The 26,039-nt window shown below is 57.2% G+C and overlaps 1 protein-coding gene across 1 annotated transcript in view; it reads left to right on the forward strand.

Moving 5' to 3' along the window:
• The window catches only part of B4GALNT3 (beta-1,4-N-acetyl-galactosaminyltransferase 3), an 85,388-nt gene that overhangs the window by 56,709 nt on the left and 2,640 nt on the right, over nucleotides 1–26,039 (forward strand). Inside the window, exons 2-17 of the mRNA XM_069490831.1 lie at nucleotides 4,118–4,221; nucleotides 5,162–5,239; nucleotides 11,013–11,108; nucleotides 11,573–11,663; nucleotides 13,711–13,811; nucleotides 14,352–14,419; nucleotides 16,315–16,393; nucleotides 16,514–16,580; nucleotides 18,322–18,465; nucleotides 19,251–19,360; nucleotides 20,238–20,338; nucleotides 20,576–20,637; nucleotides 21,290–22,085; nucleotides 23,646–23,965; nucleotides 25,188–25,341; nucleotides 25,602–25,674. Coding sequence (XP_069346932.1) covers nucleotides 4,118–4,221; nucleotides 5,162–5,239; nucleotides 11,013–11,108; nucleotides 11,573–11,663; nucleotides 13,711–13,811; nucleotides 14,352–14,419; nucleotides 16,315–16,393; nucleotides 16,514–16,580; nucleotides 18,322–18,465; nucleotides 19,251–19,360; nucleotides 20,238–20,338; nucleotides 20,576–20,637; nucleotides 21,290–22,085; nucleotides 23,646–23,965; nucleotides 25,188–25,341; nucleotides 25,602–25,674 — 2,444 coding nt within the window. The remainder of the gene's footprint in view (nucleotides 1–4,117; nucleotides 4,222–5,161; nucleotides 5,240–11,012; nucleotides 11,109–11,572; nucleotides 11,664–13,710; nucleotides 13,812–14,351; nucleotides 14,420–16,314; nucleotides 16,394–16,513; nucleotides 16,581–18,321; nucleotides 18,466–19,250; nucleotides 19,361–20,237; nucleotides 20,339–20,575; nucleotides 20,638–21,289; nucleotides 22,086–23,645; nucleotides 23,966–25,187; nucleotides 25,342–25,601; nucleotides 25,675–26,039) is intronic.

Raw genomic sequence — 26,039 nt, forward strand, 5'->3', positions numbered from 1 at the left:
ACGTGGGTAGAGCTTTGAGTACATGCTTACGTGTTAGGCTGGTTTGGGGAGGTTTTCCCATAGAGGGCGTGGCTCTAGCGTGTTGTGGGTCTTTTTTAACAGGCTTTAGGGCTTTATACCTATGTGCGAATTTAGTCTGAACTTTCTGCCTGGTAAGCTGAAAGTGCTTGGAAGTGTTTCAGCCCCCGGGAGTGGGGTTAGGAGGCCCAGCCTGCAGTTCCACTCCAGAATCTGCAACACCACCCCCAGCCTGAGCAGCAAGGGACTTCCTTTCTCTTTGGTACGGTTCAGACCAAGGACCAGGAGAAATAAACGCAAGCTCTAGATCTGCAGCATCGTGACTAACAATAAAAATAATAAGCCGCAGTGTATTAAGTGCTTATTATGTTCCAGGCCCTAAATCCTTTGCATGGATTATCTTATTCGCTGTGTGTCCTTGGGCTGATGACTTTACCTTTCTGTGTCTTCATCTCTAAAATGGAGATGACAACACCTAACAGGGAAGTGAGGGGAGGCAATGAAATAACGTATGTGCAAGTCTTTGAAAAAACTCACAGAGGGATGTATGTGTATCCCATATGTATGTGTGTACGCCGTGTTTTCACCCGTGAGCCGAAACGATGGTCTTCAGGCCTTTGCAGAGTCTGCCCTGCACAGGGAGGGAAGCGGCCAAGCCCCGGCCAGCGTGAATCTGATAGCCCAGCGCCGTGAGGGCAGAAGACGAGGCCTGCGGCGCTGCTTTCTCTGCCACCTGAGATCGGGTGTCTGTCTCCTGGCACAAGTGTGACACCGGTGGCAGGAGAGACAGACTCTGGCAGCTGGCGCTCTGGGAGGAGAGGTCTGGCCAGGAGCAGAGGGCGAGTGACAGATGTCAATAGTGAAACCGGCGCGTTCTTAGCTCCAAGTCCCCCCAGGAGGGCTGAGCAATGCCCGGGCCCCCCTGGCAGGCTTCGTGCAGAGGCCGAGACGGGAAGGGGGAGTGTCCGGAGGCCCAGCACAGGGCCTGGCGTGGAAGATGCACGCGGTGGCTACTTACGGGGCCACAGAGCCCTCGAAACAGAGAGGCGGCGCTGCCTGTTGTCGTGCCCCTGAGCCACTGCTGCTCCACGCGCCGCTCGCTTTGCTCAGTCAGCAGAGGAGAGTCAGAGAGCTGCTGGCTACTTCAAAAGGGATTGGAACTCACATCTTCTGACTCCCAAATCCAAAGCCCCAAGCTCAGACATTTTTGGGCAGAAGGAATGCTTATTTGAGCACGCGGCGTGTCAGACACCACGCTAGGCCAATCCTCACAGCAGTCCTGTGGGCCAGGCCCTCTAGCCCCACCACCTGGACGAAGAAACTGAGACCAAAGAGGTTGAATTACCTGCTCAAGCAGCCCCAGCCTGTGAGTGGTGCGTGTGCGGTTAGATCTGTCTGACCCGCAGCCTGGCTTGTCTGTCCACCGTGCTGGGAGGTCTGCGGAGGGACTTGCCCACTCTGTAAACGGCTGGAGGCTGGGATGGTGACAATCCCGCATGTCTGGCACCTCAGAGCCACCCAGACCCACCTGCGGCCCGGCAGGGCCTGCCTGATTTAACTTCACCAACTCTCCTCCCCCTCACCCCCTGCCCCTCAGTGAATTGTCCTTGGTCACTGATAGAGCCACCTCTACCTTCCGTTAGAGAGAACAGAATGTCACTCTGTCACAGGTGGTGAGGACAGTTGGTTCAGCAGTACTGCCCTAGGGGCAAGAGACCGGGGTAGGCCTGAGCTCGATTCTGAATACAGCCAAGACAACTGGAGATTTGGGGCCACAGCAGAGTGAGGGGTCAGTGGATGGAAAGTCACCAAGACAAGACATCCAGATGGGGGCTCTTGCTTGGCCAGCCTAACGGTGTCTCGCTGGCAGCGAGGGTGGGAGGCAGGCGCCTGATGAGGCGTCAGGGGTAGGGGATTCTCTGAACTCACTTAGCAGGATTCTTGCTGAAGCCTGAGCCGGGCAGGGCCTGGGGGCGAGGCCTCATGGAAAAGAGGGCTCAGAGGAGCCTGTCTAATTTGGTCAAGGCGGGAGTCTTTGTCCCTTTTCAGCAGGTGCCAGGCCAAAGGGAGCAGAAGGCCCACAAGGACAGTTCATTGTTGGGTAAGTCGTCACTGCTTTGGTGTGACTTCCCGCAGTCAAAGAGTTTGGCTGGAGCTGAAACCCAGTCTCTGAGAATGTTCGTTTGAGACTCGCGTTGATAGGCAGATAGACAGCGTTTCTTTAAAAGTAAGTGGGTTTCAGTCATAAGAGCAAGGTCTGACGTGACCCAGAGCCAGGCAGGGCCTGTCCGCCCCATCCCCCTCACAGAATGACCCACTGGTTGCCGGGCACCAGAGCCCCCAGCCGCCAGCCAGCAGCCCCCTGGGGCTGGGAGGGGATGGGTTCTGTCTTTAGATCACGGGTTTGCGTTGGGATGAGCAGATGAACAAGCGGCTCTTCCCCAAGCTCGTCCTGAAGTGGAGTGTGCCGGCTGAGAGCATTTTCCTCTTGCTCCCTCATTCCCCATATTTTCACCTCACCTCCCTGGCTCCAGCATCCTGCTTCCCCGGAACACTCCGGAGGGCACTGAACTCGCCCGACCTGTTCCTGGAAACAGCAGGGACCTTGACAGCAGAGGGAGAAGCCTGTGGACGTCCCATTCCCGTAGCAGGAGTGGGGTTTCATGGCTGTGCAGAAAGCCCTGGGCGCAGTTCTTCAGCTGTTCTCTGCCCCGGAGTAGGCAAACGCTGCCTCGTGGGACGGAGAGGCCCTCTGTTCTCATCCTGGCCCCAGACACCCAGCTCTGCGACGTTTAGCTCTGAGCTGCTTTCCCCATCTGTAAAGTGGGATGATCAGGCAAGACCCCGCGGCGGCTTGGGGACATCGTGCCTGTGAGATGCGTGGTACACGCTAAAGGGCCAGGAGAGAAAAGCACCCCCACCCCACCCCTGCACCCCAGTGTGCGGCCCCGTCCCCACCCCTCCCAGAGCCTGTGACATAAACATTCTGTGGGGCCCAGATTTGCGGGCTGTGCTCTGTCTCCGGTGTCTGGTTGGCCGTACGTGTCTGTGCTGGTGCTCACATAGGAGTTTCTGTGCCACTAATGCCTGCTGCCAACTGTTGGCTCCCAGTGGCTGGAGAGCGTCACTCTGACTCCTTTTGCACGGGCCGCCAGGGTGCCCTGAGGCATCTTGGAGAGAACTGCTGGAGAGAAAGCAGTAACCCCGTGGAAATCACAGAAACGTGGTTCTCCTCTCAGCCTCTCGATGCTTCTCAGTGAGCTGCTTCTCATTTGACCAGCCCGGGTCCCTTTTTCTCATCTGGGTCCCTTTTTCTCATCTGAAATGAGGACTAGGTGATTTTGAAAGCTTCTTGACAGTCTGTGATTCCGGTTTAGGGCCAACGGTGTTTGATTCCACCTACCCAAGCCGAGCAGGCAGCCCGGGCAGCCTCCTTCCAGGCAGGGAGCTCTGACCACCGGCGCCCCGTGCTCCCCGCCCCCACCGTCAGCGCACGCGCGCCCCACGCTCTCCTGTGCCCCCCTCCCTCTCGCCGTGGTTTGGCTGTTTGCCTTTCCAGAAGTGCGTAAGCCAGACGGTTCCAGAGCCTCCAGGGTGCCGGTGTCGGCGGCCAGCACAGCCTCCAGACCGGTCCAGGAGCAGCTAGTCAATCCTGCCTCTCCCGCAGTCCTTAAATGCGTCCAACAAGCACCAAGTCCCCGGCCCACCCTTCCCGCTGTCCCCTGGGTGCAGAAGACGGGACCGAGCCGGGAGGGCCAGTGCTCTGCCTGTCATGGCCGTTCCTCACCGCGGCTCTGGGGGACTGGGCCCCCAGAGGGCACCGGTGGGCCGGCAGTGGGAGCACAGGGGCCGTCTCACCCGGCCTGGCTGCCCCTCTGGCCTGTGGAAGCAGCAACTGCTCGCGGGTGTCACCTTGTCCCCCCTCTGCCCTCTCTGACCATGGCCGAGTTTGTCATGTCTTCCCCCAGCACACAGCCCCAGCTGTAGGAAGGGGCTGTGGAGCAGAAGGGAAGACGACACTCTGTTTTTCCTCCCTGGCCTTGCACTCGTGCGAGGTCGCCAAGTCATACCTCGCTCTTTTCTTCCTCCCCTCCCGCAGGGTACGGCAGCTGGAGAGAGCTGGCCCAGGCTCTGGCCAGCAGGAATATTCCAGCTGTGGATCCAAACCTCCAGTTCTACCATCCCCAGAGGCTGAGCCTTGAGGTATGTGACCGGGCCAGCCCATTTTCCCTGCTGCTGTGTCAACGTGGGCCCCACTTGCCCTGCCCCATGGCCTTCATTACGGGAAAGCGCCACTCGCCTGGGGGGGGCGTGCAGAGACGCCACCCCTGGAGTCCTAGCCTGGCGTCTGGGACCTCCCAGCTGAGCGAGCAGAGATGGGCCTGACTTTCCTGTTTCTGCTTTGTCACCCAGTCTAAGGTGCCCACGTCTGGTAGCGCCAGGCATGACCTGCCTCGCGCTGGTGCAAGGCTGGGCTGCACTTTGGTGGCAATACCAGGTGCTCCTGCTGGGAGTCAGAGATGATCAGGTGGACAGACACCCTCCCTGCGGGCAGCTGGGGGTATCGATTTGTAAAGGAGCATTTCCCTGAGGTGTTTCTCGAGCCAATGGTCCCAGGGAGGCAAATTAGGGACATTGGGGACTAATTCATTCTGGAGCCCCAGGGTTGAGCCTAGAGCAGACATGAATCCCCTAGAACAGACATGAAGCCAGACCAGACCCAAACAGAACCTGTGGACCTGGCTGGGGTGTCCCTGAGGGACTCCCATATGCTGGAACAAGGGACAAATCTGGGCAGAGCCTTGGGACGTGTGGAGGAAGAGGGAGTCAAGGGCCCTGCCTTCAAGAGGCCTTGATCTGATTCGGAAAAAAAACCTTTTTTTATTCCCCTTATGGGGAAGACGGAGGAAATTCAGGAAAGCGAAAGCACCTCTGGCGTCCACCTGGTGAGCCGTGCGAGCAGCCCCGAGGGGTGTCGCACCCTGAGGGGTGTCCCGTGGAGGTGCAGGGCAGTGCCCCTCAGGCGGATGAGCTTCCTGGGAGACTCTGCCTCCCCAGGGGACCTTACAAGGGGCCCTGAGTCCTGTCCCGCCCCCGTTTCTCATCCTAACGTTCCCAAGTTGATTCTTCGTTCTCCCTCTAGGACCGAGCAGTCGGCCAAGGTGGAAGCAGTAACAGCAGCTACTTGAAGTGGAACAAGCCTGTGCCCTGGCTCTCGGAGGTAAGGGACGCTTACTGTCCCTGTTCTTTGAGAAGGTTGAAAAAATAATTTTTATAGATAATTCCAGAAATTTTCTTCTAGTTGTTACTATTGAAATTTTTACACTCGGGTAAAAATTACTCCCAGGCTCGTTTGGTTTTCTTCCTTTAGAGAAGGCGCACTAACATTTGCTGAAGGCCTGCTGTGTGCTGGGCTTTGCGTATTAGGACCCTGTGAGACAGTATCATTATCCTCATTTCCCAGGTGAGAAAAACAAGGCTCAGGAAAGTTACGTGACTTCCTCGGTGTGCCAGTCCCCAGCTGGAAGGCAGTTTCCTAAACCATCTTTCTCGGACCACTACGCCGCATGAGACACTCCGGGAGGGAGGGGTGCATTTTTAAATACGTTTTAAAACTATTTGCTACATCCCCTGCTCAGAAATGCACGTTAGCATATGAAAGGTTCTGAGAAGTTCCACAGCACTCTAACTGGATTTAGCTCAGCATGTCTCAAACTTATTTGCCTCCTGAATTGCTTTTTTCTGTGAAACACCAATTAATATTCTGTGAAACTAGTGTTCTAAGAAACATGCGTTAGGAAACTGCTTTAGAAAATTTTTATAGGAGGCAGTTAAACACGTGCATAAAAGTTGTCAGAACCATCATGATACCTTTTCTTTATACAGGTTTTGACAGGTTCTTCTGGTGAAGAAACTGAGGCTCAGGGAAGTTAATTAACATGCACAAGATTACCTTAGGGAGGTGCTTGTGCCAGGATTTCAGAGTACCATCGTGCTTTGGGGATGAAATTTTTAAATTTGGGTTTGGTATTTTACAACTTGTTTAGAACCCAGAATGTTTTAGTATCTTTTAGACCCGTGGACACAGCTTGCTTTCCTCGGCTGGGTAGAGTAGGCCGGCCCACCGTCTTCACCCACACCTGCACAGACGGGGCTCTGCAGCCTGCTGGCTTCATCTCCGGTCCACCCGGCGCTCCGGGGCAGGGGTGAGGCAGGCAGTGTCATACTGAATGCGTCGTTAGGTTATCTGTACCGTGAAACTGCCGCTTTTTACAGCCTTGAGAGAGGGTAGATTACAACACTGGCACACCTGCTCTGGGTGACGTCATCGGGTATTTAAGCCTGCCCTACCTGGAGATGGTATTTTGAAAAGAAGTTGCCTTAAAGATCTGGTGATCCAGCTTTCTCTCCTTTAAGGATAGCTTGGATCCTTTTCCTTAATAAACCAATTATTTTACAAGGCAGGAGGATCGCTTGAGCTCAGGAGTTTGAGACCAGCCTGAGCAAAAGTGAGACCCCGTCTTTACTAAAAATAGAAAAATTATCCAGGCATGGTGGTGCCCACCTGCAGTCCCAGCTACTCGGAAGGCTGAGGCAGGAGGATCACTTGAGCCCAGGAATCTGAGGCTGCAGTGAGCTATGGTGACACCACTGCACTCTAGCCTGGGCCACAGAGTGAGACTCTGTCTCAAAACAAAACAAAACAACCAATTACTTTGAAAGATTATAACTATATTACATTCTACATTTATTAATAATCAATTTCCCCACTTTTTTGCCAATCAAGGATATATGTATAAATATGCAATGAAACAAAAACAGGGACCAGGCAGTAAATAGCGATTAAAATAGGATTAACTTTTTAAAGAAACATTTTATTTTAGTAAGCATGTATGGTCTTTTGGTGGTAAATGACTGATTTTCATTGATTTCATGGTTTTAATATTAAAATTAGCTTGCAAAATCCTCATTACCGTCCTCAGGGGATCACCGATCCAGTTGTGTTATTTTCCCAACAAGGAGACGCAGGCAGGCCCTGGGCGGGTCGGGGACAGCCACGGGGCCTCCTGTGCCACCTCCTGGCAGCCCTGCCTTTTGGGGTGCGCGGTCAGCAGGAAGCTCCCAGCGGAACAGTAGGGCCGTTCACCGCCGACCTGCCAGGGCCGCCAGGTCGAGCCGTGCTCCCTGCTCTGGGGGAGCGAGGACAGGCAGAAAGATCGAGGTCTCCTCCTGCACTGTCGCCCAGGGGCTCTGACGCCAGGAGTCACTCTCAGCAGCACAGCAGCCTTAGACGTTCTGCTTGGTGTGTCAGAGACAGACTGGCCGGCTGGACGGCTGGGGGCTGGGCTGCGTGGAGTGACTGTCAACCCACGTCGTGACACTAACAGACAAACCCCAGTCCAGTCTTTTCATTTATTGTTCAGTATACCGCTCCTTTACCAAAGCGCGATGTCTGCTAACCAGGCCACTCCCCCAAAACCCCAGGTGGTTACAAGAAAGAATCTGGTGATTCCAAAGTCAGATCAGACACGGTTTCGGTGGGTGCTTCGTGCAGGCTTTGCTGCGCAGTGTCTCCCTTGTGGACAGGGCTGCGACACAAACGCCTCTTCTCAGGCTCCAATTGTCATTGAACAGTTTTATTGAGCTGTAACTCACATAGCATATAATTCAGCCATTTAAAGTGCACACTTCCATTGCTTTTAGTAGTAGTCACAGAATTGTGCCTCCATTACAATCAAGTTCAGAACATTTTCATGTCCTAAAAAAGACACCCGGCACTCCCCGGCCAGCTCCGCTCGCTGCCCTCTTCCCGCTCCCCCAGGCCCCGGCAGACAGTCACCCCCCTGCCGGCCCTGGAGATTTGCCTGTTCCGGACGTTTCATACAGTGCTCCTCTGTGTCTGGCTTCTCTGACTCGGCGTCACGTTCCCAGGGTTCATCGTGTTGTAGCGTGACAGTGCTTTGTTCCTTGCCGTGCTGCGTGACGTGCCATTGCATGGACTTACCGCATCTCGCGTGTCCATTCCTCTGCGGGTGGCATTTGTGTTGCTTCTACGTTTGGGCCATCTTGAGTAACGCTGCTATGAACATCTGTGTTCAAGTTTTTGTCTGTTTCCGGCTTAACTGTTTGCAGAGCCCTAATCACCACCCTCGTAGTCTGTCCTCCAGTCTGTCCACCTCGGTGGCTTTGGTGAGATGCCTGCGGCACCTCCGCTCCTTCACAGCCCGTCTATCTGAGTGGGAGTGATGGCGCCACGTGGACCTCTGGGCCCTCCCCCAGCGTCGGGGCTACCCCTTATCTCCAGCTCCGGGAGCCCCTTGGCTCTGTGGAGGAGCTCCCTCAAGGGACAGGTGTGCCAGGGAAGCCACTCGAGGGACAGGTGTGCCAGGGAAGCCACTCGAGGGACAGGTGTGCCAGGGAAGCCAGAGGAGACTGAGCACCTCGAAGCTCCAGACAGGACCGGTGTGGGGAACCGGGGACCTGTCAGCCTTCTCCTCCGGGGTGTGGCCTCACTGCCCCAGAAGCTAAAAGGCAGCCGCCAGCCGGGCGTGCTGGGCTCGTGAGTGCTCACGTCCCGGGGGCTTCTGACCTCCCCCGCCTCTGCCTCACCCCTCGGCCACAGCCCCTGGCGCGGTGGCACCATTTGTTTGCACGTCCGTCTCCTTTGAAGCCCACATTTCTTTCGTCTGCGAGGCGTGCAGAGCACACACCCGGTGCTCCTAGAATAAAGGAAGGAACGTGCTGTTCTGGGCTCCGCTTCCCCAAGCGTTTGTCCGTTCGGATGACTGCACGGTGCGCAGGATGCGGGGAGGCCTCAGTGAGAAATATTGGAGAAGAGTCTTGAAGGATCCTCGAGCAGCGGTTTGGCACGTGGGGAAGAAACGAGAAGGCCTTCCAGCCAGGAAATAGCATTTGCAAGCGCACGGGGCAGTGGAAGGGCTGGCGTGTTTGGCCAAGCCAGGGAGTTTGGCGCGGGTGGAGTACAGGTGGGTGTGCAACGGGGCGGGGGGCGGGCCAGTCTCAAAAGTCTTAAAAGTCTCTTTGTGCCACGGTGATGCTGTGTTCTGAAGGCTCTCCGGTTTTGGGCATCAGGGTGACTGCAGCAGTTCTGGAGGCTGTGGGGCCCCGGGGGGAGAGGCTGGTGCAGCTGGGAGGCCGAGAGGCTGGGCGTGGGGGTGGGGGACGGAGGATGTTCCTGCGTGAGGACCACCAGACTGGCCTCACCCTCCTGATCCGTATTCACACACGCCCTCCCCACTGCCGCAGGTTAACTGCTGTGTGTCCTTGGGGAGTAGTTTACCTCTCTGAGCCTTAATAACCTCACCTCTGAAATGAGAGGGTTCCAATAGATAATTTCTCCACTGTTTCTAACTGCAGGTTTCAAAACCGTCACCAGCCATAGATGTACTCTGGTGCTGGGAGTGACCAGTGGCCCTCCCTGGGCCTTTGTCCCTGCTGGACAATGGAGGGAGTGGGCAGAGGGCAGTGCCGATGTACCGGGGTCCCACATCCCTGCCAGATACAAAGTCTCCAAAACTTGGAGGGACACAAATCCTGGTGGGCCTCCCTGGGGAGCAAGAGGGTGCCCGCTGGCACCTACAGCGTGAGGGTGGGGAGGCACGGTGCGCCGGCCTAATGCTGGGGAAGGGCCTAGACCCCGGAGGAGGTGCAGAGTCCTCTTCCTGCACCCGCCAGGGCCCCCCAACATCGCAGGCTGCCGTTGCTGAGGCTGGAGAGGCCCTGGGGGGTGGGCAGCACAGCGCCTCCGCCCCCGTCCCTCCTTCCGCTGCCCAAACCCCTGTGGCCTCTGGGCTGAGGGCAGCAGACTTCTCTGGGGGCCGCCCTCCGTGTGCGGGTCTGAGCGCACTGCCCGGAGCCTCCCAGACACGGCAGAGAGGAGACAGCTGGGTCTTGTGAACTGGACTTGAGGGATCTCCCCAGAAGTAGCACAATGTCCCCATCATTCCCTTCCTTGAAGCCTTAACCTACCACCCACCCGGCCCTAGGAGTGGGGGCTGCTTCCCAAGGCCCCACAGTCCTCACATTGCCCGGGCCAGTGTCCCCAGGAGGGGCCCATTGCTGAAGGGCAGGGAGTGACAGGCCCGGTCTTTGCTGGGTCCAGCTGTGGGGCAGTGCTTCCCCGCGGCTGTGCCCACCCTGCCAGTTTTGGCGTTCCTGTCGAGGACTTGGCACCGCTCTCTGCAGATCTCTTGCAGAAGGCCTTGTGCCACTGTCTTCCACCCGGACGTCCAGTCTGGGCGTCCACCTCTGCCCAGCTGTCCTGAGGGCAGCTCAGACGTTGTCTGATGGGCTGCGGGGGAAGGGCAGGCAGGGCTTCTCCTCCCACAGCCTGGAGAGTGAGCCTGGGGGTGTGGGGGGGGGCAGGCTGAAATCCGTGTCCCTTCCCCTGTCCGCCCTTGTCCTCAAACGTTCAGCGCTCCCGCCCACGCAGCGTACAGGCTCATGCCTGGCCCTGACTTGGGAAGGGGCCTTGCGCAGCCCCGTGCGGTCCTGAGGAAGAGGGCGCATCCCCGCCCCGTACCTCCCGCTGCTCCCCGCGCTCCCAGCAGAGGCCAGAGTGAGGCTCTGAGAGCTGCAGGAGGCCGCGTGGGGGCCCAGGCACCTCCCAGGCATTTCCCAGCTGCTCCCCACAGGGGAGCCAGAAGCTGGACCCCCGGGGTGGGTAAGACTCCAGGCGACAGCCGTGGCCTTTCCTCTTACTAGGGGGGCAGCAGGCAGTCAGTCTCTTCCCAGTTCCCTGTCATCCGGCCATTCTTGCCATTACCCCCCTGCCTGGGGAATGCAAACCAGCCCCTTCCTGCATGGGCGGAGCACCCCGGCCACAGGGGTGAGCACCAGTGCTGGTTCCGGGAAGCACCGAGCGTGCCCTGCACCGCGAGGGGAGCACTGTGCCCTCTCCCTGCCCGCCCGAGCTGAGAAGCCGCAGGGCAGTGTGGGGAGCCCACACTCACCGAGCTGCTCTGCCCGCACAGTTCCGGGGCCGGGCCAACCTGCACGTGTTTGAAGACTGGTGTGGCAGCTCCATCCAGCAGCTCAGGAGGAACCTGCACTTCCCACTGTACCCCCACGTGAGTGCCTGCGGCCCGCCGCGCCCGCCTTCCTCTGCCCTACATCCCTCGCTCCTCTCCCCTTGCCTTCTGTCTTCCTCATCTTCCCTTACTTCTTTTCTGGTTCATATTGTTTCTTTTATCCCCTGTGATGTTTTCCTCTGCCCAAACCTCCCTTGTTCCCTTCCCAGGGATTCTTTCAGTTTCATCCTCTGCATCATTTCAGTTCTAGGCTCTCATCATCATGGTACACAATATATTAATAGTTTATCCAGGGCCACCATGTACAGTTGTGCTGGTCGTGCACTGTGCAAGGTCACCAGGACAAAGAGGCAAGTGGGAACTGAAATTGAACCTGTACTCTCCAAGCCACATCCCTGGTCTCTCCTGTCTCTGTCTCCTCCTGGTTTTCCCATCAGTCCTGAGTGGACCAATTTCCTCTTCCATCTTCTGGGGAACAGTTTCCTTCCCTTTTCTTGGCATAGGTCCGCACTACCCTGAGGAAGCTGGCCGTGTCCCCCAAATGGACCAACTATGGCCTGCGCATCTTTGGTTACCTGCACCCTTTCACCGATGGTGAGGCCAGCCCCAAAGCCCTATCCTTCTTCCTGCCCCACAGTTCTGCAGGGGACCCAGAGAGCATGAGCCCTTAGCTGAGGGATGAGCCTGCACTGGACCCTGTTAGTTCTCCCCTCAAGGAGGGAGAAGCCGAGTCCTGGTGCCCTCTCATCGGTTTCCCCAGGCTGCTGCTCTGCCCCCTGACTTGCCGTCTGGGACTGGCTCATCTCCGTGTGCATCTCCATCCTCACGCTGCCTCCCGGAGGCAGAGACCCCCACTTTGCAGAGCGGGCGGCCACAGCACCAGGCCATGACCAGGGGCTTCCACCCTCCATGCCGATGCCCTGTGAGCTCTCACCTGTGAACTCTGCCCCCTGCAGGACAATCCAGTGCGAGCTCTCACCTGGGAACTCTGCCCCCTGCAGGGACAATCCAGTGCGAGCTCTCCCCTGGGAACTCTGCCCCCTGCAGGCACGATCCAGTGCGAGCTCTCACCTGGGAACTCTGCCCCCTGCAGGCACGATCCAGTGCGAGCTCTCACCTGGGAACTCTGCCCCCTGCAGGCACGATCCAGTGAGAGCTCTCACCTGGGAACTCTGCCCCTGCAGGCACGATCCAGTGTGAGCTCTCCCCTGGGAACTCTGCCCCCTGCAGGCACGATCCAGTGAGAGCTCTCACCTGGGAACTCTGCCCCCTGCAGGCACGATCCAGTGCGAGCTCTCACCTGGGAACTCTGCCCCCTGCAGGCACGATCCAGTGAGAGCTCTCACCTGGGAACTCTGCCCCCTGCAGGCACGATCCAGTGCGAGCTCTCCCCTGGGAACTCTGCCCCTGCAGGGACAATCCAGTGCGAGCTCTCCCCTGGGAACTCTGCCCCTGCAGGCACGATCCAGTGAGAGCTCTCACCTGGGAACTCTGCCCCTGCAGAGATGATCCAGTGTAAGCTCTCACCTGGGAACTCTGCCCCCTGCAGGGACAATCCAGTGTGAGCTCTCCCCTGGGAACTCTGCCCCTGCAGGCACAATCCAGTGTGAGCTCTCACCTGGGAACTCTGCCCCCTGCAGGCACGATCCAGTGCGAGCTCTCACCTGGGAACTCTGCCCCCTGCAGGCACGATCCAGTGCGAGCTCTCACCTGGGAACTCTGCCCCCTGCAGGCACGATCCAGTGAGAGCTCTCACCTGGGAACTCTGCCCCCTGCAGGCACGATCCAGTGAGAGCTCTCCCCTGGGAACTCTGCCCCTGCAGGCACGATCCAGTGCGAGCTCTCACCTGGGAACTCTGCCCCCTGCAGGCACGATCCAGTGTGAGCTCTCCCCTGGGAACTCTGCCCCTGCAGGCACGATCCAGTGCGAGCTCTCACCTGGGAACTCTGCCCCCTGCAGGCACGATCCAGTGCGAGCTCTCACCTGGGAACTCTGCCCCCTGCAGGCACGATCCAGTGAGAGCTCTCACCTGGGAACTCTGCCCCCTGCAGGCACGATCCAGTGAGAGCTCTCACCTGGGAACTCTGCCCCCTGCAGGCACGATCCAGTGCGAGCTCTCACCTGGAAACTCTGCCCCTGCAGAGACGATCCAGTGCAAACTCTCACCTGGGAACTCTGCCCCCTGCAGGGAAGATCCAGTGTGAGCTCTCCCCTGGGAACTCTGCCCCTGCAGGCACGATCCAGTGCGAGCTCTCCCCTGGGAACTCTGCCCCTGCAGGGACAATCCAGTGTGAGCTCTCACCTGGGAACTCTGCCCCTGCAGAGACGATCCAGTGCAAACTCTCACCTGGGAACTCTGCCCCCTGCAGGGAAGATCCAGTGTGAGCTCTCCCCTGGGAACTCTGCCCCTGCAGGCACGATCCAGTGCGAGCTCTCACCTGGGAACTCTGCCCCTGCAGGGACAATCCAGTGTGAGCTCTCACCTGGGAACTCTGCCCCCTGCAGGGAAGATCCAGTGAGAGCTCTCCCCTGGGAACTCTGCCCCTGCAGGCACGATCCAGTGCGAGCTCTCCCCTGGGAACTCTGCCCCTGCAGGGACAATCCAGTGTGAGCTCTCACCTGGGAACTCTGCCCCTGCAGGGACAATCCAGTTTGCCATCGCTGCGGACGACAACGCTGAATTCTGGCTGAGCCCCGACGACCAGGTCTCCGGCCTCCAGCTGCTGGCCAGCGTGGGCAAGGTAGGGGCAGCTCAGCCGGAGCACTCCCCTCCCTTCCGGGAGCCTGGCCACCAGGAGACCCCCAAGTCCATCAGGACACTCCTTACTGTCAGCGTCTCTGGTGTAACACCCAGGGAAGGCACTCTCCAGGCGTGACAACAAAGCATCCTCCCCCACCCCTACCCCGTGCTTCAGGGGATGACTGAGGCGTAGGGAGTCAGAGTCTGAGGCCAAGAACCAATGCCAGAGAGTCATCTCTGGGCGGGGACCCAGCCATGGCATCTTCTGTGTCCTGCCGTCCGCAGCAGGGTGCTGGGGGTCTTCGTGGTGGCTCAGGCCCGCTAGGAGGTTGGGTGGCTCTGCAGGGGTCAGCCAGCCACTCCCTAACTCTGTTGTTTTCTCTCCTGCTGCTCTCACGCTCCTCCTCCTCTCTTCCACCCTCCTTCCCACGCACTTCTCTGCTCTTCTCATTCTTGCCTCCCCACTCTCCACCTGCCGTCCCTCCTCCCATTTTCCCTTGTCCTCCTTCCTTCTCTGCTCTTCTCCCTGCCCACACTCTAGACTGGAAAGGAGTGGACGGCCCCTGGAGAGTTTGGCAAATTTCGGAGTCAGATTTCCAGGCCGGTGAGGTGAGAGAGAGGGTCAGGGCAGAGCGGGGGCTGCGGCCGGTGGCGAGGGGGCTCTGCACCCACCTTCCGAGCCCGGAGGCTCGGCGTGCCTGGGCAGCCACGCGTACTGGACAGCAGGGTCCCTGGCTGAGAAACCATCCGACCGACCTTCCTCATTTCTCAGATGGGGACACAGGCCCAGAGAGTGTGACTTACTGAAGTCACACAGCTGTGTGACACTCAGGGTTGGAAAACAGGTCTCCTTTCTCCCGCTCCTTGTCCTTTCCATCTTCTCCACACCTGTGACAGGCTGGCCACCAGCTGCTCTGCCCGGGCTGCCGGGAGCTCCCAGGCTGTAAATGACCTTGTAGGGACCCCTTGGGAGGCTGGGGGACAGGGAGGCCTTTCCAGTCTGGAGTGGCTGGAATCGCCGGAACGCGCTGGAGAAGGGACCTTAGCCCCAGCCCCGAGCGCCACCTGGTGGCCACGCGCACAGGCAGGCACTGCACCGGCTCCCTGTCGGTGACACCAGAAGCCGGGAAGGGTCTGTGGAGGTGTGTGGGGCGGGGGAGGAAGCGAGGTGGCTTAGTTGGGTACAAACGTATTGTTAGATGGAAAGAAGAAGTTCTAATGCTCCATAGCGGAGTAGGGTGACTGCCATTAACAGCGTATTGTGTACTTCAAAACAGCTGGAAGTGGGCTGGGCACAGCAGTGGCTTCCCCTGTAATCCTAGCACTCTAGGAGGCAGGAAGATTGTTTGAGGCCAGGAGTTCGAGACCAGCCTGGGCAACATATGGAGACCCCCATCTCTACAAACAATTTAAAAATTAGCTGGGCGTGGTGGTGCACACCTGCAGTCCCAGTGGGCTGGGGCAGGAGTATCGCTTGAGCCCAGGAGTTCAAGGCTGCAGCGAGCTGTGATTGCACCACTGCACTCCAGCCTGGGTGGCAGAGTGAGACCCCATCTCTAAAAAAAAAAAAAAAGAAGTAACAAAATATCACATGTACCCCATAAATATATACAAATACTATGTATCAATAAAAGGTTAAAGAAATGGTAACAAAAAAAATTTTTTTTTTTTTTTTTTTTTGAGACAGTCTCGCTTTGTTGCCCGGGCTAGAGTGAGTGCCGTGGCGTCAGCCTCGCTCACAGCAACCTCAAACTCCTGGGCTCAAGCGATCCTTCTGCCTCAGCCTCCTGAGTAGCTGGGACTACAGGCACGTGCCACCATGCCCAGCTAATTTTTTCCATATATATGTTTTTAGTTGTCCATATAATTTCTTTGTATTTTTAGTAGAGACGGGGTCTCACTCTTGCTCAGGCTGGTCTCGAACTCCTGACCTCGAGCAATCCACCCGCCTCGGCCTCCCAGAGTGCTAGGATTACAGGCGTGAGCCACCGCGCCTGGCCAAAATTTTTTAAAAAGAAGAACATCTTTCTTGCAGAGTGCTGGCGGGGGGCCAGCGCCGTGGTGAGCATGTGGTAGGTAGCTCAGCGCAGCGGCCGGCGGCGTGGACTCTGAGGCAAGACTGCCTGGGTCCCCGTCCCAGCCCCACCACTTTTTGCCCGAGACTTCTGTGCCTCAGTGTTCCCCGTACAGGAGGATTTACTGAGTTAGTGCCTGGCAGACAGTAGCTGCTCTAGCAGGGCCATTGCTGTTCTGTCCTTGGGTTCTTCCCATTGTCCTGTGAAGTAAGGGCTTCGGTTACGCTCATCTGACAGAAGGGAAAACCAAGGCCACGGTTGGTAAGAGGTAGAGCAGGGGCTCTAACTGGGCGGTTACCTCCAGGGATTCTCAGAGCAAGGCGACAGGGAGGAGGGAGGTTCTGGCGGTGGGAGAGGAGAAAGGGGGCAGAGGGCTGGCCCCAGGACCTGAGGAGACAGCCCTTACTCCCCCGTCCTCTCCCCTGCCAGCCTGTCAGCCTCCCGCAGGTACTACTTTGAGGTGCTGCACAAGCAGGACGCGGAGGGCACGGACCACGTGGAGGTCGCGGTGAGTGTGCTACTGTCCCCGCCCCCGGCTCGGGCCCCAGCACTCCCCTCCCTTGTTCCCTGCACCCTGTTCAAAACCCAGCTGCCTCCGACCTTCCACATCCACCCTCTCCTCTTCTAGTGGCGACGGAGTGACCCTGGAGCCAAGTTCAGCATCATTGACTCCTCCTCACTGTCCCTCTTCACCAGTGAGTAGGCTCTGCCGCTCTCCTGGAGGGGAGGCCAGGCCGGCACGGGCGGCCCAGCCCACCTGGGGCGGTGGTCAAGGGCGAGGTGGGAGGGTGAAGGCTAAAGCGCAAGGTGCTGGGGACCTGGGCGTGAGGGCGTCCAGAACAAGGAGCAGGACTTACTGGGACCTTGGGGTCAGGCCCTAAACTCTCCAGGCTCAGTGACCCCTTTCAGAACCTGCTAGAAGTTCTCTCACCCCTTGCCTCAGAAAAGTTCCCTTGTCCACCCACACACAACATTTTGGATACAGTTTCAAGAGGATCAGAGACCATGAGGCTCACTGCAGATTAAAAATCTGTGTGAGTCCCAAGTCCAGTCCCCCATTTACAGATGAGGTTTTTACAAAGCCATGGCCCGGGGAGAGGAGATGCTTTTACTAAATGCACTCTAACTGCTGCACTTCCGTTGCCTGTCACTTCCTCAGCGAGGCTCCTATCGCGAGACCCACTGAACACACGCTGTCCTGTCCGCTGGCTGGACGGGTTGGGGGGGAGGGGAGGGCTGGAGGGGCGGGGAGAGTGTGTGTTGGGAGGCCGGGGTGGCAGTGTGGAGCGCAAGGTTGGGAGAGGGAGTTGCGGGTGACTACAGCTGAGCCCGCAGGTCAGGGCAGAAGGTGCAGGTGGTGAGCGCCAGCCTGATGCGGCGGGAGAAGGGGAGTTGGAATCCTTAGGTTGAGCATGACCAGGAAAGGGGCCGATAGCAAAGTTCAGGTGAGAAATGAGTAAACTGGAGGCTGGGTGCAGTGGCTCAGGCCTGTAGTCCCAGCACTGTGGGAGGCTGGGGCAGGAGGATCGCTTGAGCCCAGGAGTTTGAGACTAGCCTGGGCAACATAGCAAGACCCCATCTCTACAAAAAAATTTTAAAAATTAGCTGAGCAGGGTGGTGGGCCCGTAGTCCCAGCTGCACAGGAGGGTACTCGGGAGGCCAAGGCAGGAGGATCACTTGAGCCCAGGAGTTGGAGCCTGGGTGACAGAGTGAGACACACCCCCCCCATCTCTGACAAAAGCCAAAAGAAGGAAGAACTCTGCCGGGGGCTGAGGAGCACGAAGGCGAGCATCCCACCCCACGGCGGCCTGGCTGGAAGAGGGGGAAGCAGGTGCGAGCAGACGAGAGGAAGGTAGCAGGGGCCGCGCTGGGGCGCCCGCTCCCGCAGTCACTGCTGATGGCTCACTTGGGAGGCGGCGCTGCCTGGACGCTGGTTCAGGCGGACGCTGCCTGGACGCACCCGGGTTCAAACGCGGCTTTGCTGTGCCCGTGGCGTGCTCTGGGCAAAGACGTGGGTCCTCTGTGCAGCGCTCCTCATCTGTACAATAGGAGTGATACAGTACATAAGCCATGCGGTGGTTTGGGGGATTAAATGAGTTAATATTTGTAAGAGCTGTAGCGCCCGGCTTATTACTGTTTGTTCAATAAATTAAACGTAATGACAAATTTCTATCAGATAGCATTAAGACATTTTGAGGAAGAGGTATCTTTTTCAGTTCACACAAAATCATGATGTGGGCAGCCATGGGCCGGCGGGGGGCCGGATGGGGACAGGTAGGTGACGGCACAGTGGGCGCAGGCCGGCAGCGAGAGGGGCCACACACGTCCTGCGCTGTGCCCACTGGGACACGAGCCGTCTGCGTCTCTTCCCCGGCCCTCAAAGACGAGGGCTGGGCGGCTCCAGGACGCACAGCTGCTTCTGTCCTCCGGGCCTAGATGAGACCGGCCTAAGGATGGACGAGGTGGGCCACATCCCCCAGACGGCGGCCAGCCACGTGGGCTCCTCGGAGTCTCCCGCCAGGGACGGGCAGCCACCCGCCGACATGCTTCGGCCAGACCCGCGGGACACCCTCTACCGAGGTAAGGCCTTGGCCCGCACTGGCCTCAGTCTGGGGGCAGGGCAGGGCCAGGCCTGTCGTGCTGGGGAGGAAGACTCAGGTGTCGATTCTATCTCAGTATCCAAAAAGCCACAGGGTCCTTTATGTTCCTTGTAAAATAGAATATGCATACAGAAGAGTGTAAAAGTGTTGGTGTACAATTTTACAATTCTACAAATCATTTCAGAGCGAACATTTGTGTAACCACCGCCCAGGACAAGAAACAGCAGCAGAACCCCGAAGTCCCCCGTGTGTCCCTCTGCAGTCACACATGTCATAGTCTCTCACTGCATTCCAGCTCTTGTCATCCAGTGAGAGAAATATGTTGACACACTAAGTCTCAATGTGTTGTTCTGCTGAGGAGTGTTTACATTTTAAAAGATGATAAAGCTCCCCCTCCTGCCTTGCCCCCCAGAAATGGCAACTGGCTGCGACGGGGACGTCCAGGCCGTGGGGGGACCCAGTTACGGGCGCAGCTCACGGTGGAGCCTTTGTGGCTTCCGGAGTTTCTAGACCTCGCTGAGGCTACCCCAGTGCAGTGACTCCACCGTCATAACTGTGCCTTGTGGCAGGGACTATGTCCTGAGCCCTCTGCCACCAGGGTGCTCCTTAGATGGCCCTGCGACAGAAGAGTGGGGACAGCCTGTTTGGCAGCCTCAGCCAATGGACATCGACTCTGGCCACAGCTGCCACTAGTGCCTCCTCAGGGCAAGGGACTTCAGCCTGGTTTCCGCACTGCCCCCATTCCTCTTTCCTTGCCGTCCTCAGTGCCTCTGATCCCCAAGTCTCGTCTCCGCCACGTCCTGCCTGACTGTCCCTACAAACCCAGCTACCTGGTGGAGGGGCTCCCTCTGCAGCGCTACCAGGGACTCCGGTTTGTAAGTCTCGGGCCTGGGCGGGGCGGGACCTGGCGTGGGGCTGCGCCTAGACTAGGCTGGGAGGTGACGGGGCTGACCCCCCTCTCGCCCACCCCACCTCCTCAGCAGATGGGACGGCCTCTCAGGGCCCTGGGCTGGGAGAACCTGCATTCCCAGAGGGACCGCTCTGACGGACAGCACACGGGGTGCCTTAGGTCGCCCCCCACGCGCACACAGGCCAGCTCTGCCCCAGTGATGACCTCAGACGGCACTGGGGAAAAATGAACTGTGGAGGGGACGTTAGTCGTAGGGAGCCTAGAGCCCACGTGGACACCGGCGAGGCGAGCGAGCGCCGTGCTGCGTACCCACAGCTAGAGACGATTCCGAGAGCTGGAGGCAGGGGGAGAGGGCAGGAGTCTCGGCCAGGCGGAGAGTGGGTGGGTACACTTGAGAAGCTCTTTGGTGGTGGCGACCTCGAGCCGTGTTTAAGGGGGGCAAGGGACACAGTGAGGTAAATAAGAGGGGCTTGTCCCAGGGCTGTGGGAGGTGGCAGGTGAAGGTTCAGAGGTTGCAGGAGGAGCAGGTGGCAGAGGGAGCAGGGCGTGGCCGTGGCTACAACTGAGGGCTGGGAGCGAGGACAGGAGAGGAAGTTGTGTGGACCAGGGGGCTTGACTCGGGTTGGGTTTGGTCAGAGAGCCCACAGGCGTAGCCAGTGGAATGCAGTGCCGGTCTCGAGCCAAATGCCCCATTCGGCGCCCACCGCAGCTGCTCTGCCCTGCGAGGGCAGGTCACTGGGAGCCCTGTATGATCCCAGCCAGGGGCAGGCTTAAACCCGGCTGACTTGTTTCCTCTGAGGGTCCCACCCTCTCACTCCCGCTGCTGCTTTCTCTGCTTCCAGATTCACCTGTCCTTTGTCTACCCCAATGACTATACCCGCCTGAGCCACATGGAGACCCACAATAAATGCTTCTACCAGGAAAATGCCTACTACCAGGACAGGTGAGTGGCACCGAGTGGGCCAAGGTGGTGGCCTTGCAGGAGAGCTGCCTGCACTGGCGTGGCCACGAGCGCCCTCCCAGCCCAAGGAGGCTTTGCTCTTCCTGGGCACTTCACGGGCTGGCAGACACTCAGGCTCACCCGCCTCCGGCCCGCTCCAGCCTGGGGCCAAACTTCAGACTCGTGCCGGGCAGAGCCAGGGCTGAGCCTGCATAGCCCACACCTGCCTTCCCCCTGCAGGTTCAGCTTCCGGGAGTACATCAAGATTGACCAGCCTGAGCAGCAGGGGCCTGAGCAGCCAGGTACAGAGTGACAGCTGAGGCTTTTGGGTCAGAGGAGGGCAACACACACGCACGCAGGTATACCAGCCCTGCCCCTGAGGAGCTTGAAATCCAGGTCACGTGGCCCCTCCCCCATATCCAAGGATAGGCAGTACCCGACACCCAAGTGAGAGCAGTTCTCCTACCGCTTCCGTGTCAAGGTACGTGTAGAAAATGACACCATTTTTATCAGTGTGCTGGGGCCAGCCGGAGGGCGTGGGAATGCGGGAGGAGATTACCGGCCCGCCGGGGTCGCTGGCCCTGCACGCGCTGGGGCCGTGCTGTGGAGAAGCACTGTCTCCCTGGGGCCTTTCTTCTCGAGGGATTAAGGCGTAGCTGGGGCCATTTGCTGGGTCCCTACAGGTGCTGGGCACCTGCCGGGCACTTTGTGTGCTTTATATCACTCGGTCTTCACAACAGCCGCGTGGGAGGCGGGTTATTCCTCCCTTTATGCAGATGAAGACCTGGGGTTAGGTGCGATCGGGTGCCTTGCCCAAGGCCACACAGCGAGGGGCAGAGCCTGCATTTGGTCCCAGCTCGCCCTGGGTGCGTCACACAGATGGTCATCAGCTGCCTTGTATGTCTTGTTGGGAAAAGGTTGAAAACTCCTGACATGAGGAATTGTTATTAACAGGTTTTGAGGAGGGCCTTCTAGAAGACTCCCAGTATGGAGAAGTGGCAGAGGAGACCCCCGCCTCTGACGACCAGAATGCCGGGGTGCTGGAGGGAAAACAAACGCCCACCTCTCCCCCCGGGCAGGACGTCACTGACTACCACCTCCGCAGCCTGCGGAAACTGCTGGCTCAGCCCCCGGGGGGCCTGCCGGCGCCCTTTTCCAAGCGGAACTCCACGGCTCTCGCCCCCGTGGGGACCAGCGATGTCCCAGTCCAGCGTCTGGAGGAGAGGAAGAGGAAAGCCAGCCCTGAGCCCAGCCAAGATTCACCTCATTCTGACAAGTGGCCTCCTAGGCGCCCGGCAGGGAACCCGCCTCACATGAAGAGGCCCAGGCCCGCCAGCGATGGCCACGAGGAGACCCTCGAGCAGTCGCAGTGGCTGAACCAAGTGGAGTCGTACATTGCGGAGCAGAGAAGGGGTGACAGGATGGAGCCTCAGGCCCCCGGGAAGGGGTGGCAGGGGGAGGAGGAAGTGGTGGCAGCTGCAGGCCAGGAAGGACAAGAGGAGGGAGAGGAAGAGGGGGAAGAGGAGGAAGAAGAAGAGGATATGAGTGAGGTGTTCGAGTACGTACCTGTGTTTGACCCGGTGGTAAACTGGGACCAGACCTTCAGCGCCCGGAGTCTCGACTTCCAAGCCCTGAGAACTGACTGGATCGACCTGAACTGTAACACGTCCGGCAACCTGCAGCTCCCGGAGCAGGAGGCCCTTGAGGTCGCAAGGGTCTTCTTGAGGAAGCTCAACCAGAGGAGCCGGGGGTAAGGTAAAGGGCTCCCTGGGGCCAGGGCCTGGGGCACATGGCGGCCAGCTGGCCTGGAGGGCAGGGCCCCGGGGGCTGGGAGCTGGTTCGCTGCAGGAACAGCTGGAATTACTCCCCAGAGCAGGCTCCTTGGACCGTGCCTGCGGCCCTGCCCCTGGGGAGGATTTGGACCGGCCAGATCTTTGTCCCACTATTAGGCAGGTTCTGGCCCAGGACATATATTGAGAACTGGGAGGGCTTGGTAGATCTGGCCCCCTCGCTCAGGGAAGGACCTAATAAAGGGACAAATAGGCAAAACAGGGACTCAAAAACACAAATTAAGACTCCACATGTGGGCTGGAGGGCTAGGGAGTGAGGCATGACTAGAGTTCTTTGTTGTTTCAATCATTTAACTAATCAACATTTTTTTGAGATAAAATTAATATACCATTAAATTCACCATTTTAGAGTACACATTTAAGTGGTTTTAAAAGTATATTCACAATGTTGTGCAACCATCACCACTGTCTAATTCGAGAACATTTTCATCACCTTTCAAAGAAACTCTATACCTGTTAGTGGTTACTTCCCATTTTTCCCTTCTTCCAGTCCTTGGCAAGCACTACTTTACTTTCTATCTCTGTAGCCTTGCCTATTCTGGACATTTCATGGAAATAGAGTTATATAATATGTGGTCTTTCTTTCACTTAGCAAAATGTTTTCAAGATTCATCCATGTTGTAGAATGTGTCAAGTACTTCATTCTTTTGTGTTGCTGAATAATATCATATAATATGGATATACCATATTTTGTGTATCCATTCCTCATTTGATGGACATTTGGGTTATTTCTACTTTTTGGCTATCACAAATACAATGCTGCAATGAACATTCATGTACTAGTTTTTGTGTGGATATGTTATAGTTTCAATTTTCTTGGATATATACCCAGAGTAGAATTGCTGGATCACATGGAAACTCTATATTTAATATTTTGAGGAACTTCTGGTATGTTTGCAAATCAGCTGCATCATTTTACATTCCCATCAGCAGTGTATGAGAGTTCTGGTTTCTTTACATCCTTATCAACACTTGTTATTTTGTATTATGTTTTGTTTTGTTTTAAATAGCTATCCTAATGAATGTGAAATGGTATCATATGGTAGTTCTGATTTTCTCTAGTAACTACTAATCTTGAGCCAACCAATCAACATTTATCTATTAATAATAACTCATTCCTTATGGACTATTGATTTGAACAGAGCACTTTTTATTAATAAGGGTCAATTTCTCAAGGAACCTCTTCATTGTGACCCCTCTTATTGATCTTATGTACTTAGAATCTTAGAGCTGAAAAGAGCTTAGAAGTTATCACAACTCAATAGGTTCATCTTTAAAGATGGAGGCAGTGAACTCTAGAGAGGTTGTTCATCTTGCCTGAGACCCTGCAGTTCGCCAGTGGCAAAGCTAGGACAAAAACCAGGGTCTCCTGAAACCTGACCTTGCAGGCTTCTACCACACCATAGCACCCTCACAGCGTGGGAAGGAATTACTCAACAGCCCACCCTTTTTTGCTACAGGAGGTACCAACTACAGCGCATTGTGAATGTGGAGAAGCGTCAGGACCAGCTACGTGGGGGTCGCTACCTCTTGGAGCTTGAACTGCTAGAACAAGGCCAGCGCCTGGTACGGCTCTCTGAGTATGTGTCCACACGAGACTGGCAGGGCATCAATCCAGCTGGCAGGGAGGAGGCTGAGGCCCGGAACCTGCAAGGCCTGGTCTGGGGCCCACACAACCGTCGGAGACGTGTCCTGAATGTCCAGACCTCAGAGCCCAAGCTGTGCTGGCCCCAGGGTTTCTCGTGGAATCACCGAGCCGTGGTACACTTCATTGTGCCTGGTAAGCCTCAAGCCGTGCCTGGGCATTGTCAATAGGGTAGGGATCCCAGTAATAATCATCATGAGCACCCAGGTCTGTTCCCACTGATTTGACCTCACAAGAACTTATTTATTTATATATTTTTTGAGACAGAGTCTTACTCTGTAGCCCAGGCTAGAGTGCCATGGCATCAGCCTAGCTCACAGCAACCTCAAACTCCTGACCTCGGGCCATCCTCCCACCTCAGCCTCCCAGAGTGCTAGGATTACAGGCGTGAGCCATTGCACCTGGCCAGATCTCACAAGAACTTCTGAGAGGCCGGGTGCAGTGGTTCACACTTGCAATCCCAGCACTCTGGGAGGCCGAGGCGGGAGGATCGTTTGAGCTCAGGAGTTCGAGACCAGCCTGAGCAAGAACGAGACCCCATCTCTACTAAAAATAGAAAAATTAGCTGAGCATCATGGTACGTACGCACCTGTAGTCCCAGCTACTCAGGAGGCTGGGGCAGGAGGATCGCTTGAGCCCAGGAGTTTGAGGTTGCTGTGAGCTAGGCTGATGCCACGGCACTCTAGCCCAGGCAACAGAGCAAGACTCTGTCCCAAAAAAACAAAAAGAACTTCTGAGAAAGACCACTTTACGGTTGAGGAAACTGACACTCACAAAAGAAAAGTAGCTAGTTTAAGGTTATGTGGCTAGTAAATGTTGGCACTAATAATAGATACTGACTGATAGGCCAGTGCTCTTTCTTCCACACTAGGTTTCAGGGATGTGATCTCAGCTGAGGTTGTTGTACTAGGGGTTACAATTGGTCTGGGAAAATAAGACAGGGAGGGCACTTAATAGAGTGATGGGCTGGTTTTTATAATGAGAAGGGAACACACAACAGGCAGGTATATAACAAGGGCAGGGCAGGAAATGAAGGATGATGGTAAGATGGACAGACAGCAAGGTTTGATTATTAGATAATGGCAAGGTTACTGAGCCCCAGCCCAAGGCCTTCTCATGGCACTCTGCCCGGGAGGGCACACGGGGAGTGGGATGCAGAGGCCCCGTTTACTGATGAGCCCCCCGCCCCGCCCCCACCTTTGTGTCTCAGTGCTGAGTTGCAGACAGTTTCCTATAGTTTCTTTATCCCCCAAGTGGAGGCCCAGTGGGAACTCCCGACTCGTGTTGGAACTGGGAGTGGAGATGCCCATCTTTGCCTTACCTCTGTCTCTCTCTCCCTGCCGGGCCACTGGGGTAGTGAAGAACCAGGCACGCTGGGTGCAGCAGCTCATCAGAGACATGGAAAACCTGTTCCAGGTCACCGGCGACCCGCACTTCAACATCGTTGTCATTGACTACAGCAGTGAGGACATGGATGTGGAGACGGCGCTGAAGAGGTCCAGGCTGCGGAGGTGAGGAGGACCCCGGCTAGGGTGTGGCGTGGGCTGCTTCTCCTCCCTGAAGTCCTAGGACTCTGGGGTCCAAGGTAGAGCCAGAAGTGCTGCCCAGCTGTCCTGATTCCCAGTCTCCAGAATTTTCTAGAGAACCCCTTGCCCATAATGCCATCCCAGGAGCACATGTCACCTCTATTCCATGCCTGGCTGCAGGGGCAACTCCCCGCGGGGGACGGCCACAGCCACGTCCTAATGCCGGCCCCTCTCCCTTCCTGCAGCTACCAGTACACGAAGCTAAACGGAAACTTTGAACGCTCGGCTGGACTTCAGGCTGGCATAGAGCTGGTGAAGGTAAGGGCCCGGCAGGGGCTGGGGAGGTGGGATTCAAGACTGGTTAAGAGGTGGAAAGACCTTTGGGATCTGTAAGGTGGTCAGCCCCTCAGGGAGGAAGTGGGGAAGGGGAGGTGAGGACACAGAGCGTCCTCTTCTGGGCTGCAGATGGCAGTGGAGCATTTGACCAATTTTCAGAGTCCTTGGAGCCCGTGAAGGGGGGGCGGTCAGAATCCACTCTCTGCTGGTGTAAACTGCCCTGATAATCAGCACCGGGGTTAGTTCCGTGGGAGGGCGAGAGTCGTTCCAACAGGGAAGGCCCTGGCGGTTCTCCTGGCCGCCTGGCCCTGGTGGACAGGAGCTGCTGACTCTGCCCACGTCTGTCC

Source organism: Eulemur rufifrons, chromosome 16, assembly GCF_041146395.1.
Source record: "Eulemur rufifrons isolate Redbay chromosome 16, OSU_ERuf_1, whole genome shotgun sequence".
NCBI lineage: Eukaryota > Metazoa > Chordata > Mammalia > Primates > Lemuridae > Eulemur > Eulemur rufifrons.